This window comes from Triticum urartu, chromosome 1A (genome assembly GCF_056163025.1).
Source record: "Triticum urartu cultivar PI428250 chromosome 1A, HENAU_Tu73, whole genome shotgun sequence".
Classification (NCBI taxonomy): Eukaryota; Viridiplantae; Streptophyta; class Magnoliopsida; order Poales; family Poaceae; genus Triticum; species Triticum urartu.
Genome location: NC_141873.1, coordinates 151,947,911 through 151,962,107, shown reverse-complemented (window position 1 = coordinate 151,962,107; position 14,197 = coordinate 151,947,911). Strand labels below are relative to the sequence as shown.

At 39.9% G+C, this 14,197-nt stretch overlaps 1 protein-coding gene across 2 annotated transcripts; it reads right to left on the bottom strand.

Annotated features, from left to right (window-relative positions):
- Positions 1 to 1,072: 1,072 nt before the first annotated feature.
- On the bottom strand, positions 1,073 to 10,371 carry LOC125532783 (Actin-like ATPase superfamily protein). 2 transcript variants are annotated; one of them, XM_087516247.1, is made up of 4 exons: positions 9,665 to 10,371; positions 2,796 to 2,951; positions 2,269 to 2,671; positions 1,073 to 1,789 (listed from the first exon to the last, which is right to left on the bottom strand). In XM_087516247.1, exons 1-3 carry the CDS (start codon positions 10,250 to 10,252, stop codon positions 2,270 to 2,272), a joined length of 1,146 nt encoding a protein of 381 aa, XP_087372373.1. In that variant the 5' UTR covers positions 10,253 to 10,371; the 3' UTR covers positions 1,073 to 1,789; position 2,269. The 2 variants fall into 2 exon arrangements, with proteins under 2 accessions (XP_087372373.1, XP_087372371.1); XM_087516245.1 differs by having other exon boundaries at positions 1,073 to 1,739; positions 9,665 to 10,368.
- Between the last annotated feature and the right edge of the window lie 3,826 nt (positions 10,372 to 14,197).

Here is a 14,197-nt window from a genome sequence, read left to right as displayed (position 1 = left end):
CATATTGGAGACTTGGAAATTTTGAAAGATAGTGAGAACATAAGACCCCGACTGTACCAACAGACGTTAGGTGTAAACTATTATTTCTGGCAGGCCGCGACCACGTAGGGGGTGCTGGCTGGCATGCGAGTAATCCGATCTGGCCACGGACGACTCAAATCTGGCACTGGGGCTAGCTGCCTATGGGTGGCGACGCCAGATTTGGAGGGGTCAGACCAGGTGATGGCTAGCACTGAAATTTAGGGAGGGGGGGATGTCTCTCCAAATTTGGGGTTGGCTCAATTAGAAAGGAGATTGGCTTCTTAAATAGGATGGGGGTTTGGGGGGCTTTTGGGCTAGTTTTTTGAGGAGGTTTAGGTGGGCTTTAGGCTTAGAGAGAAGAGGGAAGTGGCTAGCATGTTTCCAGAGAAACGGTGAACTAAAATAGGGCTACAGGTTTAATGAAACACCCGAACAAACCAATACGAAGACAACATGCTGCCAATGCAGTACTAATGATGCAAAAAGAATTCTAATTTTAAGAAAACCCTAGGCTGTTACAACACGTCAATGTCATTGTGAGACTCAGACATCTCAAAGAACGAGCATCAAATCCAAAGGTCTTGTGATGCAATTACTTTAAGAATGACGGTGGACGTCTTGCAATGGTACTAATATTTCCCTTGTAGAGTATACGAGCAATTCTTCCATTTCTAATGTACGCGATCTAGGGATCTGAGCATATCTCTCCACCCTCTTGCTTCCAAGTTCCAACAGTGCCATGCAGTTGGTTCTTTCAAGTACTCCGCTACAAAAAACCTTGACCACTTCAGTAGCAAACCTGGCCATGCTTCGAGACATGTGGTTTAGACATCCATAGGTACTCATCCCACAAATCTACGGTCATGCCATAGGCAAACATCCTCAAGGCAGCCGTTACCTTCTGGGGCATCCTCAAGGCGCCAAGAACCAGCGCGAGGCACATGTGAATCAGACAGCCCACAAGGGCGCGGATGCCCCAGGAGGCTCCGAACATCGTTTGAAGGAATAATACTGCTGCTCCTTGTAAACAATCGGTAAAACAAAACTGCAATTTTCAAAATGGGAACAGTGCTACCAACATGATTTTTCAATTTTAAGTTTACTTCTACATCAAAGACTAGTGTCACACACATAGCAGGGCAAGGTACAGCTTTCAAAATGGGAATAGTGCTACCAACATACTTTCTCAACTTTTAAGTTAACTTTTTCATCAAATACTAGTATCACACACATAGGAGCGGAAGGGTAGCGTCAATCAACAGATCCATATTACGAGATACTCCATCTGTCCCAAATTACTCAAAAGTTCTAGCTTTGCCTAAGTCAAACTCTTACAAGTTTGATAAAGTTCATAGAAAAAATTACTAATATCTACAACATCAAATATGTATAGTATGAAAATATATTTTATGATGAATCTAATGAAGCTAATTTGTGTTGTAGATGTTGGTTCATTTTTCTATAGACTTGGTCAAGCTTAACAAGGTTTTAACTTGGGACAAACCTAGACCTTCAAATAATTTGGAACAGGGAGAGGAGTTAGCAATGTCTTTTTGCAGATCACTTGCAACTGGTGAGATATTCCAGTCAGTCATGACGAACAAAATGTACGAGGCACTCTGCCATTAGCCTTCCAGGCTTTCTACAAATCATCAAGCAAAGCCTCATATCTGCAGCAACATAATCTTTCCGAAATAATCAACAAAAGGCACCAGCACCTGTGACAGAATGGAGAATGGCAATCATTTGGTCAGGATTATGACAGTACCTTCATTCAAAAGCAAACAATACACCAAATGCGTTAGATGGATCAAAGATTAAGAATGTCACAAGTTCAAATTATAACCTAACAGTTTTTGCTCCAAGGAAAGTATAAAATAGGAACCAAAGCAGCACAATAGCATTGCTGTGCAAAGCATGCATTGCAGATTTGTGTCTACCAATATTCCCAAGTCCTTAAATGTTAACAGGAAATATGTAATACAGTTAGATTACCAGCACAAAGCAAAAAAAGGGATAACAATTCATTGCACACATAAAAGTTACGACTTTACAGGAATTGAATTATCGCTGAATCAGTCAACTAGAAATCAATGCAAGGGAAATGTATATAAAATGAACATGGTAATGTCATGTAGTTGGTCCAAAAGTTACAGGACTGTTCAAACAGCTAACCGTGTCTAAATTACATTAACTGTCGCAAGAAAGCAATCAGCAGTAGCATAAAATTGGAAAGATCAATTGTACCTCAGGAATCTACAGCAATTGGAGTCGGCCCAGAGGTTCCATCTATGGATACTTCAGCCGCTGCATCAGAATCTGTGTTATTTAATACTGGAACCTCCTTCTCCCTCCAAATTGCATGAACTTCATCAGTTCGGAACCTTTGAGTAAATGTGGAGTCCTCCAGGGGTGTGGTCACACCATGTGCATATGCCAGTAAACCAGTGTATGCAATCATCGCACCATTGTCTATACAATATCGATCATCAGTTGCAAACAGCCTACCCCCTCTCTCTGAGCACATAATCCTCATCATCTCTTGCAAACGTTCATTGCATCCAACACCACCAACAATAAGAACATCCTTCGAATCACAATGTGCCATGGCACGTTCAGTGATTTCAACAAGCATAGCAAAGAGAGTTTCCTGGATATGGCCACCAACTGCCTTAATTAGAACATATACAACTTATCTTCAATCAAAGTAAGCTTAATCATTACCTAAATACTTGTACAAGGATAAACTAAAGGAGTTCAATAATAAATCATACCTGCAATGAGTAGCACAGGTCTGCTGGTGTGCACTCGTTATTTTCAAGCTTTTCAATCGCTGCAGCTTCGATGAAGCTCAATATGCCACTAAATGACACATCCATACCCTTTACAACATAAGGGAGGTCGATGAACTTCTCTCCCTTCTTTGCAAGCTGGAAGAGAGGAAGACATGTAGAGTAGACTGAATAAACATGCCACTGGGAAAGATGAAGACTACATGACACAACCATACATCTGTCGCAGGAATGGGAATAACCTTTTATTTCAAAAAGAAAGGATGGAAGGGACAGGCCAACATGAGATGGAAAGTACACACCAATATCACACTTGCATTGCACAACTGCTTTTAGTGTTTTAACATTCTTTTCTCACATCCGTTGCAGAAAGCATTTACGTTGTATGTTCGTTTTCATTTTTTATCTGTACATTGAGTTGTTAATGAATCTGCTTCATTCGTTCACTCTATTTCAAACATTAATTTACTCCTGCATTTCACGGAAATTGGCAATGGCTCCTAGGTGCATATGCACCCATTGTCTAAATACACATTTTGAAAAGTTGAAAAATTCCGAACAAAAATCCCGCGTGTATATCCGGACATTCTATGTGTGTGCACAAAGTTTTCGGTGAAAAACAAGGTTTTTGTGGCTTGTGTAAAAAAGGCAATTTCTGATGCTTCATTACAACTATTCATTTTGCATTTCTTTATCTTTTTTACACAAGCCACAAAAAACGTCGTTTTTCACCGAAACTTTGTGCATGCACATAGAATGTCCGGATACACCCGCGGGATTTTTGTTCCGAATTTTTCAACTTTTCAAAGTGTGTTATTTAGACAATGGGTGCATATGCACCTAGGAGCCAAAACACCTTTCTTTTTCATTTGCTCAATACAGCCTCTTTGATTCAAATGATTACTTACTAGAGAATTTTGGAGGATTCAAATCCTTAGGATTTTTCCCTATGTGGGTTGTTTCATTTGTAGGATTACAATCAGAAAATTTTCCTTAGGAATTATTTGCACTAAGTTTTCGTAGGAAAATTTCCATCCACTCCAACCTCAAGTGAAGAATCCTACTTTTTTCCTGCGCACAATCAAACGCCCATACTAATCCTGTAGGATTGAAGATGGCATACCACTCCATTCCTGTGTTTTTCCTGTTCATGCGTTTTGGAAATCCCGTGAATGAAAGAGGCCCCAAGTGTTAATAAAAGAAATAGGCTTCCACAGTTCAAACCCAACATCACTTAAATATTTCTGCATATCATACATAACTTAACTTATCAAGATTTTCTACTTTGAGCCTATGGCTGGATTTTCAAAAAAAATTGCAGGATATTAGTCAAGATCCTTAACACTGCAAAACAATGAAAATTGGACAATGTTTATGATTTGAGCACATTTAACAATTTAAGAAAACTCAGTCCTGTGGTCTACTGATGTGCAAGGAATCTTGGTAAAAGGCAAATATATTTTTGACGGCACAAATAAACAAGCCCATATATCAAATACCATATGAACTGTATGGTTGAAATATGATATTGTAGGTCATGGCTACTACTGAATCAAAATTACCTGACTAAGTAACGTGATACTTCTGAATTTCAACAGAAGCAAGAAGAGAATTGACAAAGAACAATATAGCAACAACTTCAAAGTTCCGTCAAATTTATCCACCGATCTCTTTTATGAAGTCTGATCTACCCCAGGTTTTGCAACAGCAACAACAACAAAGTCTTTCAACCCCAAACAAGTTGGGGTAGGCCAGAGTATTACAAAAAAATTAAAAATAAGTACGAGAACCTATACGTTAAGTCAAGTCCATACCTAATCTATTCTTTACACAATGAAGTGTATCTCACCTAACAGGCATCACGTCCATGCAAGGTAAACAATACTGTCTCTTGTAATAAATCAGCGACACTTATTTTGGGACGGAGGGAGTAGAAAATAGCTCAATCATTAAGGGATAGTCGGATAAGGATGGTCAAATTGGCAGGGTATAGAGGATTGGAGAATATTGAATATACCATAATTTGGGAGGATGACAAAGAAAGAGATTAGATTGATAAACACTTTACCACGGCTTGATTGGCAATAGATACATGCTCCCCTTTATTTTATATAAAGATGGTTTACTTGGTCCTCAATTAATATCTTATCATTATGGAGCATCTCTAATCTTGCCCAACTAATTAACATTGCATGTGCATAAACATAGAATTAGGCATATCAATTAGGAATAGAGATAAAATTAGAGATAAAGATCAGCTTAGTATTCATTGAACAAGCGATAGGGTTTCTAGAGACAAGATTCTATTTGTGAAGCATGTAAGCATCATTGCTGGTGTTATCATCATGTCGGCCCTACACTCTTGTCGTGCTTAGCTATGCTTAGGGTTGTGAGTCTTGATCCATCTGGGAGATGAACCACGTTTGGTACATACACATGATAAGTGGATTGTGGTCTGCTTCTGGGGATAATTATGTTAATATGACTAAAGGCAAAGGTGAGTGGCCATGTTGGAGAACATGGTGGGTTGTCTCACTTACGCCACTATTAGGACCTGACCTCTCATTTTCTTGATCCGAGACTGAGCGTGCTAACCACACGGGGTTATATGGGTCACCCCTTGGCCTAGTGCGGTAGTACCTTACCTCAGACCACTCCAAGAGTCACATAATTCAGGGTTTCCATTTGGTATATGCATAGAAAGATAATTGGCAACATGGTAGGATTGTAGCACGGCTTGCCAAGTGGATAAAACTATATTGTGGGAGATAGGCTTGGGTCCTCCATACAACAGTTGATGTTGTATCAAAGATTTGGCCGGACTCGCGATTCAGGTAAAACTCAGATGGGTGACTAGCTGGACTAAATGCAGCATAGGGGAAGTGTTGTGGTCCATGACCCTCTGTCAGCACCCCAATGGGCGGGTGTGATGTGATGCTAAGAGCCGATTGACACGTGTGTGGGTAAATTGGTACACCCCTGCAAGGTTAAATCTATTCGTATAGTCATGTCTGTGGTTATGCCGTTATGGACAACTTGGAGATTGTTGCTTGATCATAGACAACTTTAATGGTTACCTTAAATTGCCAAGATAAGTGCGAAAGCCATGGATTGCTTCCTTGCAGGCGAGTCATGGGCTATGTTACATGGTACGGGGATACAGATACGGGGATACGGGTACGGCGATACGGGAAAATGGGATTTTCTGAAAATAGACTTACGGGGATACGGCGAGTATCTGTACAAATGCATAAAAAATCAGCACTAATAGAAAATATTTTGAGAATGATAAAATTGAGGTTAATGAAGTAACCTGATCTTTTGAGGATGATAAAATCAGCAGTGAAGAAGTTGCTGCATTTTTCAAGTGTCGTGCGTGAGGGTTTGTTTTAGCGATCAAAATTGCATATGAGGCAGCCCACAATCGGCCTCCTGATGGGCTCTGGTTCAAGTCATAACAGCCCTATACGTATCCATGTGGTATCCCCATCGTATCCCAGCCGTTTTGCATTTTGCTCCTTTTATTTTAATTCAGAAAAAGGGGATACTTAGGGATACGTGTATCCCCTGCGTATCCATGCGTATCCCCGTTCTGGCCACGTTTTTTGCACTGATACAGCACCTCCCAGCCGTATCCCTGCAACATAGGTCGTGGGAGGGTTCAAGGTGGTGCATTACTGTGGAGGTTAACATAGATGTAGCTAGTTCTGATGTAAGTCTTGCCGAGTACAATTGTACTCACCCTTGTTGTTCATTAATAACTTGTTGCAGAGTAGGCTTACAACCCCGATGGTGGTTACTACGTGGATCTCAATGTCGGCGTGTAGTTTGGAGGTCCAGACAACAATCTATGCCTTTGGAAGGGTCACTGTATTTTGTTCATCCCTCTTAGGCTTTCATTAAACATGTTTTATACTCGGACATATTTCGTTTCCGCTGATGCTTGATGTACTGTTGGATCATGCAACCTCTGCTTTTAATATACCTGCTATCTTTGCTCTCTTATGAGACTTTGTTATATATATGCTTTCAAGGGTAGAGTTGTGTTACTTGTTTTCACACACACGGCGTGCATGATGCAAGTATTGATATAAAGTGCACGTTCTGTGTAGGGTCTTGGAATCTATGTTATGCATGTGCTAGCGGATGATCGAATACAGGGTGAAGCAATTCATGTACTGAGAGCTTAGGAGCTATATCACGCTACTCCAACCATGTGTCCATTTTACTGGTTGTGGCTGGGTATGTATTGATGCTTCGGCTCAGTTAGATCAATTGAAGGAATGTTTGAGACCACCCCGCTCGGACGAGGTGATCCAGTAGTGGGGTAGTGGCTTGAATGTTTCAAGCTCTCCAAGACTATTAGGAGCTCACGGCCCATCAAAGATTGGTGTCGTTGTCCGAGCGTGAATCTCAGCTTTATGCATCATTCTCTATAGCTAGATTTGTGTAATTTTGGTCCTAGGGTCCGACAGCGTTTGTATCAAAGTCGGGTTTCGATCCCGAGACCTGTGGGTTATGGGCCCATGTAAGCATCTCTAATGTCTATATCTCTACATATTTTGTAAAATGCACAAGGAATTATATTATTGCACAAATGTATGCATGTATACAATCTAGCACTGCATTTTTTGGTAATTTCTTTGATATTCACATGTATTCAAACCCTATATGGTGCACATAAACATATGCTTCAGCTTTTGATATTCACATGAAGCCAAGCCAATACAAGTCAAGCAAGCAACCATGATCAACAAGTCAAATGAAAGAAAAAAGATAAGACCAAGTCAAAGAGGCCAACTAAGGCAAAGAAGCCTAAGTGAAGAATCCCATCATGGTGGAGGGATGAGAGGGATTGGTCCACCATAGGCTATGGACGTCCCCTCCTAGTACACCATGGACCCATGGACCAAAGATTAGGTCCACTACCGCTCCACCTACCATCTCAATGGTAGTCTTGTTCATCTGTGAAGGACCCATAGGCTATATAAAGCCCCCATGTGCATGTAACTCGGTCACTCTCAAGAGAATCAAGTGTAGTGCACGGAGGCTCAAGCCTCGTGCGGGGAGCTCTAGGGCCATGTCCGAGGAGCCTCGTTCGACTAGGACCGACGTTCAGGAAGAGAAGTTTGAGTGTACAGCGTTGTTCAAGTCGGGCTTCCAGCCAAACCTCCCACGATGCCTCCCTAACATAGGGCTAGATCACAGTCCCTCAAGGCAACTGAAACTATTAAGGAAACATTGAAGTGTCAATATTGTCGGTGTACAGCCACGTTCGTTGTAAGGCCGTCGTGCACACCCCCAATTAAATCATTATTGTGCTCCCTTTACTAATGACATTCATGATAATCACGATTGCGGACAATATCTGTAATACCTAATAGATAAAATATGAAACTACTTTTCATGATGAATCAAATGATATAAATTTTGTATTGTGGGTATTGATATATTTTTCTAAAAACTTGGTCAAACATGCATCCGTTTGACTTTTGAAAAAACAAATACACCTTATATAAAGGAACGGAAGGAGTATTGTATAAGCTAATCTAGAGGGCAGTCCAAAGGACTTGAATATCAAAATGGCATCACAAATCCAATTGTTTATTCTGTGTTATGCAATCATCCTACATGGCTACATTGGTCATATGCAATAATACATGGTCCTCTCATTTGCAAATATTATCTCATACAGGCAAGAATCACCAGCTCGGCACATTGAAAATCAATTCGCAGATCAACCAGATAAAAATCCCAATTTTCCACATTCTCAGTTTAGTTCATATATCTCATAATTAATCTATTTATGTTATTACCCATACAGATCAAAGTGCTTGAAGCAACTAAACAACTCATGCAGTTAGGCCTGAATCACAATTGAAACTAGAAATGAGCATATATGTGCATATACAGCTACAAATACTCTATAACACTAAGCTCCCTAGTTTTAAAGAGCCCACATTCAATTGAGGTCTCCAATTGGGATTGGGTCATCTGATTTTGACCGGGTCAACAATTTCTCAAAGCTCTCTAATTCAATTCTTTTATACTATACACTATGGTTCCGATTTTTAAGGCCTCGCGATTAACTGAGGTCTTCAATTTAGAATTGGTCAACATTTCTCAAGGGCTCTCTCATTCGTGATTCACTATGTTCCCATTTTAAACAATTTCATTCAATTGAGGTATTCAATTTTGGATTTGGTTTACGATTTTGACCAGGCCAACGATTTTTCAAATCAATCAGCAGCAACCGGCCTATGAGAACACATCAATCCCGTGCACTCTCCAACCACCTACAAAAAAGAATCGTCACCATGTGATACTATGGCACCAATATAGTACATGCAGCCCCTGACGTGAAAATTTCCCCACATAAATATACGTTAGTTGGCGGATAACACAGAACCGCACCACGAAAGGCCCATCAAATCACCGCACTATAAATAAATATAAAACACACTCCATCATCGCTCCCATCTGTCAAACTAAATATTCCATCAGCTCCACAATATAAGGGGTATTATTTTTTGGAAGTCAAATTTCTTTAATTTTCACAAAGTTCAGAGCAAAAAATATCAACATCCACAATAATAACAAATGAGTACGGAAATTCATTTCATGGTGAATCTAATCATATCGATGTGATTTATGAATTTTGATATATTTCTCTACAAATTTGATCAAACTTAACAGGTTTGACTTTTCAGAAAAGTAAAAGACCTTATATTTTGAAACTTTTTTTAAGAAACCCAACAACACCAACTGCGCAGCAAAGCGCACCTAGCTTCTAGTAACATTGGTAAACTGGAAGTCATATATAGAGAATTAGCATTTGACGAACCGGTTACCTGCTCGATGTTATACCCAGGGCTGGGGTCATTCGAGAGCTCGAGGATCCGCGCAAAGCGGTCGAGGCAGTTCCCGACGGCAATATCAATGGTCTCACCGAAGATCCTGTACCTCCCTTCGCTATACGCGATGACCTGCGTGTTGCCACCTGAGACGTAGAGCACAACAGGGTCCACGGCGCCGGTGACCGCGCGGCCCATTTCAATGTGCGCAACACAGTGATTGACGGCGACAAGCGGTTTCCCCCATAGGAGCGACAGAGCCCGGGCCGATGCGGCGGCGACCTGGAGAGGCCCGCCCATGCCGGGGCCCATGGTGTAGCAAATGCAGGCGAGGTCGGCAGGAGAGGCATCGGCCTCGGCGAGTGCTGCGCGGAGTAGAGGGAGTAGGTGGACGAGGTGGTGCTGCGCGGTCTCCCGGGGCAGGAAACCGTGGCCTGGCGGGGTGATGTACGTATGGCGCGGGTTGGAGAGGATTTGCCCGGAGATGGAGACGACGCCGATGCCAATCTTGTTCGCCGAGGACTCCAACCCTAGAGCAAACGGGCCAGGCGGGTGGCTACTCGCCGGAGACGACGACGAGGCCATGGCGGCGGCGGCGAGGCGGTAGGGTTTGAGGTAGTGGGCGGGGAGAAGGGACTGAGTTGTGCGTTACAAAGTGCAGATAAGCCCAGATTAGACAACCCGGCGTATCCGCCGCGCCCATGCCTATAGAGGCCCATAAGGCCTTGTAAAATGCTAAAAGCATGTCTAAGGCCCTGTTTGGTTCGGCTGTGAATTTTTAAAAGAAGCTGTGAAAAAAAAGCTATGAAAAATCTGATATGAAAAAGATGTAGGTCATTTGACAAACCAGCTGATACAGCTTTTTCAGATTTTGGCCAGCAGCGGAATCAGATTTTGTAAAGCACGTCCTGGGCTGCTTCCGCTTTTGGTTCAAATTTTGGTAGCGGATTTCTGGAATCGGATTCTGCTGGATTTGCCCTTTGGTTTACATTCTGCTGCGCGGCAGCAGAATCCATCGATAAAAACTGAACCAAACTAGTCGTCAACCCGTACTTTCGCACGGGCTAGTTTTTTTTAAAAAAATAGTGTTATATTGTGAGCATCCTTTTAATGATGGAAATTGTAGTACGTGTATCAAAATTATTGCTCGAACAACAATTCCACTATCTGTTATCAACAATATATAACCAAGACAATATCACGTGTTTGGTATTTTGAATAATTTTCAGCTGACTTTGCACACTTTAACATTGAATGGGAAGGAAATTTTGAACAATCAAAGCCAACACGCACTTGTAATAAAAAAAAGAAGAATCTATTTAAGAACTCAATTAAGCACATAGTAATGCTAGAATGGAAATGCTTAATCAACCGGAAGGAATACCATGCAACAAGATTATGCAGCAACCATAGGCATGCTCATAAGTCTTTCTTTTGTAATTTCTCCTTGATTCTGTCAACATTAACGCTCCATGGAGAGATGGATCACTGTTACACATACCTTAAGATGCATTTGCACATGTCAAACAAAGTTAAAAATCATTATCTATGCCAAATCAATTGACATTATAGCTAATAATTAAAAAGGATAATTGCAATGAATATGGGACAGACTACGATTTTACTCCTTGCACCATCATGATAATACCACACAGTTAAAATAGTAAATAGCACTTTGATAGACAAAACAACCCAAGACACCATTGCAATACAAAGCTCTACGAACAATGGTTAGAAGTTAAAATAACAGGAACAAAATGTACAAACACCCAAAATATACTAACTCAACGTCAGAAAGAGTAAACAAATATATTACTTCATTTCAATATATCATATGCATAAAAGAAAATATATAGAAAAGTAGTTCAAAGATCACGAAAATTAATGGTTCAACATGACAAATGTGATATTGATCAGATTTTGTAGAAGCATTAGGACATTCACGCAATATGTTGATACTTCATTTGCCATTAAGAAATCCTGTACAAATGGTCGATGCCAATTAGTCCATTCAGCACACAATAACTCACATAAGCAAATATTTGTTTAGAAAAAATATATAGAAAAATTAGCAAAAAGATTCGGGTTAACTTGGAAATTTTGGAAATATATTGATAAATGATCTCATATTTAGATAGGACAAATCGATCTATTTGCATCAATCAATGTTTGCAAACAAAGGACAATACATTATCAAGGAATTCTTGCAGAAGTGTAGAAGCGGAAGTGCATAACATTGTGCTAAAAAATAGGCTCATATGGTCATTCCAACCAATTTCTGTGTACGAACAAATAATTTCATTTAATCTAGCATGTGCACGTACATCCAAAAATTATCATTTCATACGAAGACATTATAATTTCATGTCCAACAATCTATATAGAGTTATAGACAAACATGCTATTTTTCCATCCATTATAAATTGTTATCACCTGAAAATAGAAAAGAATAAGAGCTGCCATGAATAATGTACTGTTGCCCAAAATTCAGCCAAGTAGGCCTTTAATTAAAATATCACCGGAATAAAAAAATGACTTCCCTACTGTACTTCTTGATTTGATCAAATTAAATTTTCATTAATTGGGTCATGTAATATAAACAGCTGAGACAAATCTGGCATACAGGAACTCAAGAGCATTCTATGTTTACATACCAAGGATCTCTTCATAATCATCTGACTGGTGCTACACATGCGACACATCTTGTACAGTAGTTTTGCACAACTGTTGGATTCTCTGTCGAACAAAAACTGTAGCACCCGACGTAGTACGTGGAATAGTTACATAATCATCCTGTCTATGTAAAAGAAAGACATTGGCTATCCAAGATGATGTCAGAATTAATTTAGGCATACCCTCCAACCTTCCATTTATATATAAGGTATTAGATCATATATACATCAATGATTCTTACGATTATATGAGAATGGAAATACACGCATGCAAGGCCATATTTTCTGCTGAAGGAAAGAAATAGAGACTGAACTTTATCTGTGCACAATGCGTGCTAGTAAAAAAAATTGCGGGTTCTTTTTTCCTTGTCTATTAAAGTTAACATGGAAGCAATGAATACATATAAATTTATTTGCATGTTCTTGGTATTACTAATCAGATATTAATTACATAGCAGCTAGTACCAGCTCCATACTATAGAATACATAGACTGTACTTAAATCGACTCACATATGTTCTTAATTATTTAGTACATGAATTTATAAAAGGAACGACATTAAATTAACCAAGTAGTAAAAAGCGTATGAGGAAGAACTTCCAAGAAGGTAACTTGAGCATCATTTTTCAACGTCCCTTGTTGCTTTGAATAAATACTGCCGTAACATCACCTTCTTGACCTCGTGAATGCTTATACGCTCCATTAGGCAAAGAGCACTATTAAAAAGAATACCATCCAAACTGCGTATTTTGTGCTTCTATGATATGCAAATGTATTTTAGATCATTGTGTGACCATAAAATTGAAAGAACGGATCCAAGTTAATAGAACCATAGTGTACATCTTTGGTCAATTGAATCAAGTAATGCTCCCAAAAAAAATCCCTTATCCAATAAGTTTAGAAGGGATGCTTAAGTTCAGTGCACTGATGTGCGTGTACCTCTTTGGTCAATTGAATCCCCTAATTTGATTAAATATTAACTACAAAACTCATGGCGATAATACATGTGTAAGACTAAGAAATGTATGAAAATAATGAACGCCTGCCATTAGAATCTCCCCAGAACAGAAACCTAGACTGTACATGATCATTAGAGACCAAGTCTGAAGCTTCAGGATGCACAGCACAAAAATCAACAAAAAAGGAAAAATCTACTCCAGTATTGCTCCTTGCGGTTGCAGAACTTATTGGATGAACTGATGCAAGCGATGGCTAGCAATGGAATGGATGTGTGCTAAATTTCTATGCAGAAGTTGATTTGTCCAAGCTATGGGTAAATCGTGGCACATACGTGCATATGGGAAGGAGATTGAGGTATATTATCGTGGGAGTCCCATCAAATAGGAGGGAGAGAGGGACGTGTGTAATTCCTGGATGGAAAGAGTCTTTGGGAGGTGAGCACAATGGTAAAAGTCATCATGCTCGCGTCCGCTGTAGGTTTCATAGAATATTTTACTGGCTATTTGAACATTGACAATTGAATAAATACTACCGCAACGTAGCCTTCCTGACCTCCTGAATGCATATACGCTCCATTAGGCAAAGATCACTATTAAAATGAATACCATCCGAACAACGTATTCTATGATTCTGTGATATGCATGTGTATTTAGATCATTGTGTGACCATAAAATTGAAAGAACAGATCCAGGTTAATAGAACCATAGTGTTTTGGTTGTAAGAAATACAGAGAAGTAGATTTAACAAACCAAGTAATGCTCCAAAAAAATTATCCCCTATCCAATAAGCTTAGAAGGGATGCTTGAGTTCAGTGCACGGAAGTACATGTACATCTTTCGTCAACTGAATCCCCTAAATAGATTAAATATCAGCTACAAAACCCATCGCAGTAATACATA

Excerpts from the sequence above, each read along its gene's own strand:
- LOC125532783 (XM_087516247.1), bottom strand. The coding sequence starts at position 10,252 with ATGGCCTCGTCGTCGTCTCCGGCGAGTAGCCACCCGCCTGGCCCGTTT. Across the intron at positions 2,952-9,664 it reads CTGGGTATAACATCGAGCAG|CTTGCAAAGAAGGGAGAGAA; the intron begins GTAACCGGTTCG and ends CCTCTCTTCCAG. Across the intron at positions 2,672-2,795 it reads ACCTGTGCTACTCATTGCAG|GAAACTCTCTTTGCTATGCT; the intron begins GTATGATTTATT and ends GGCCATATCCAG.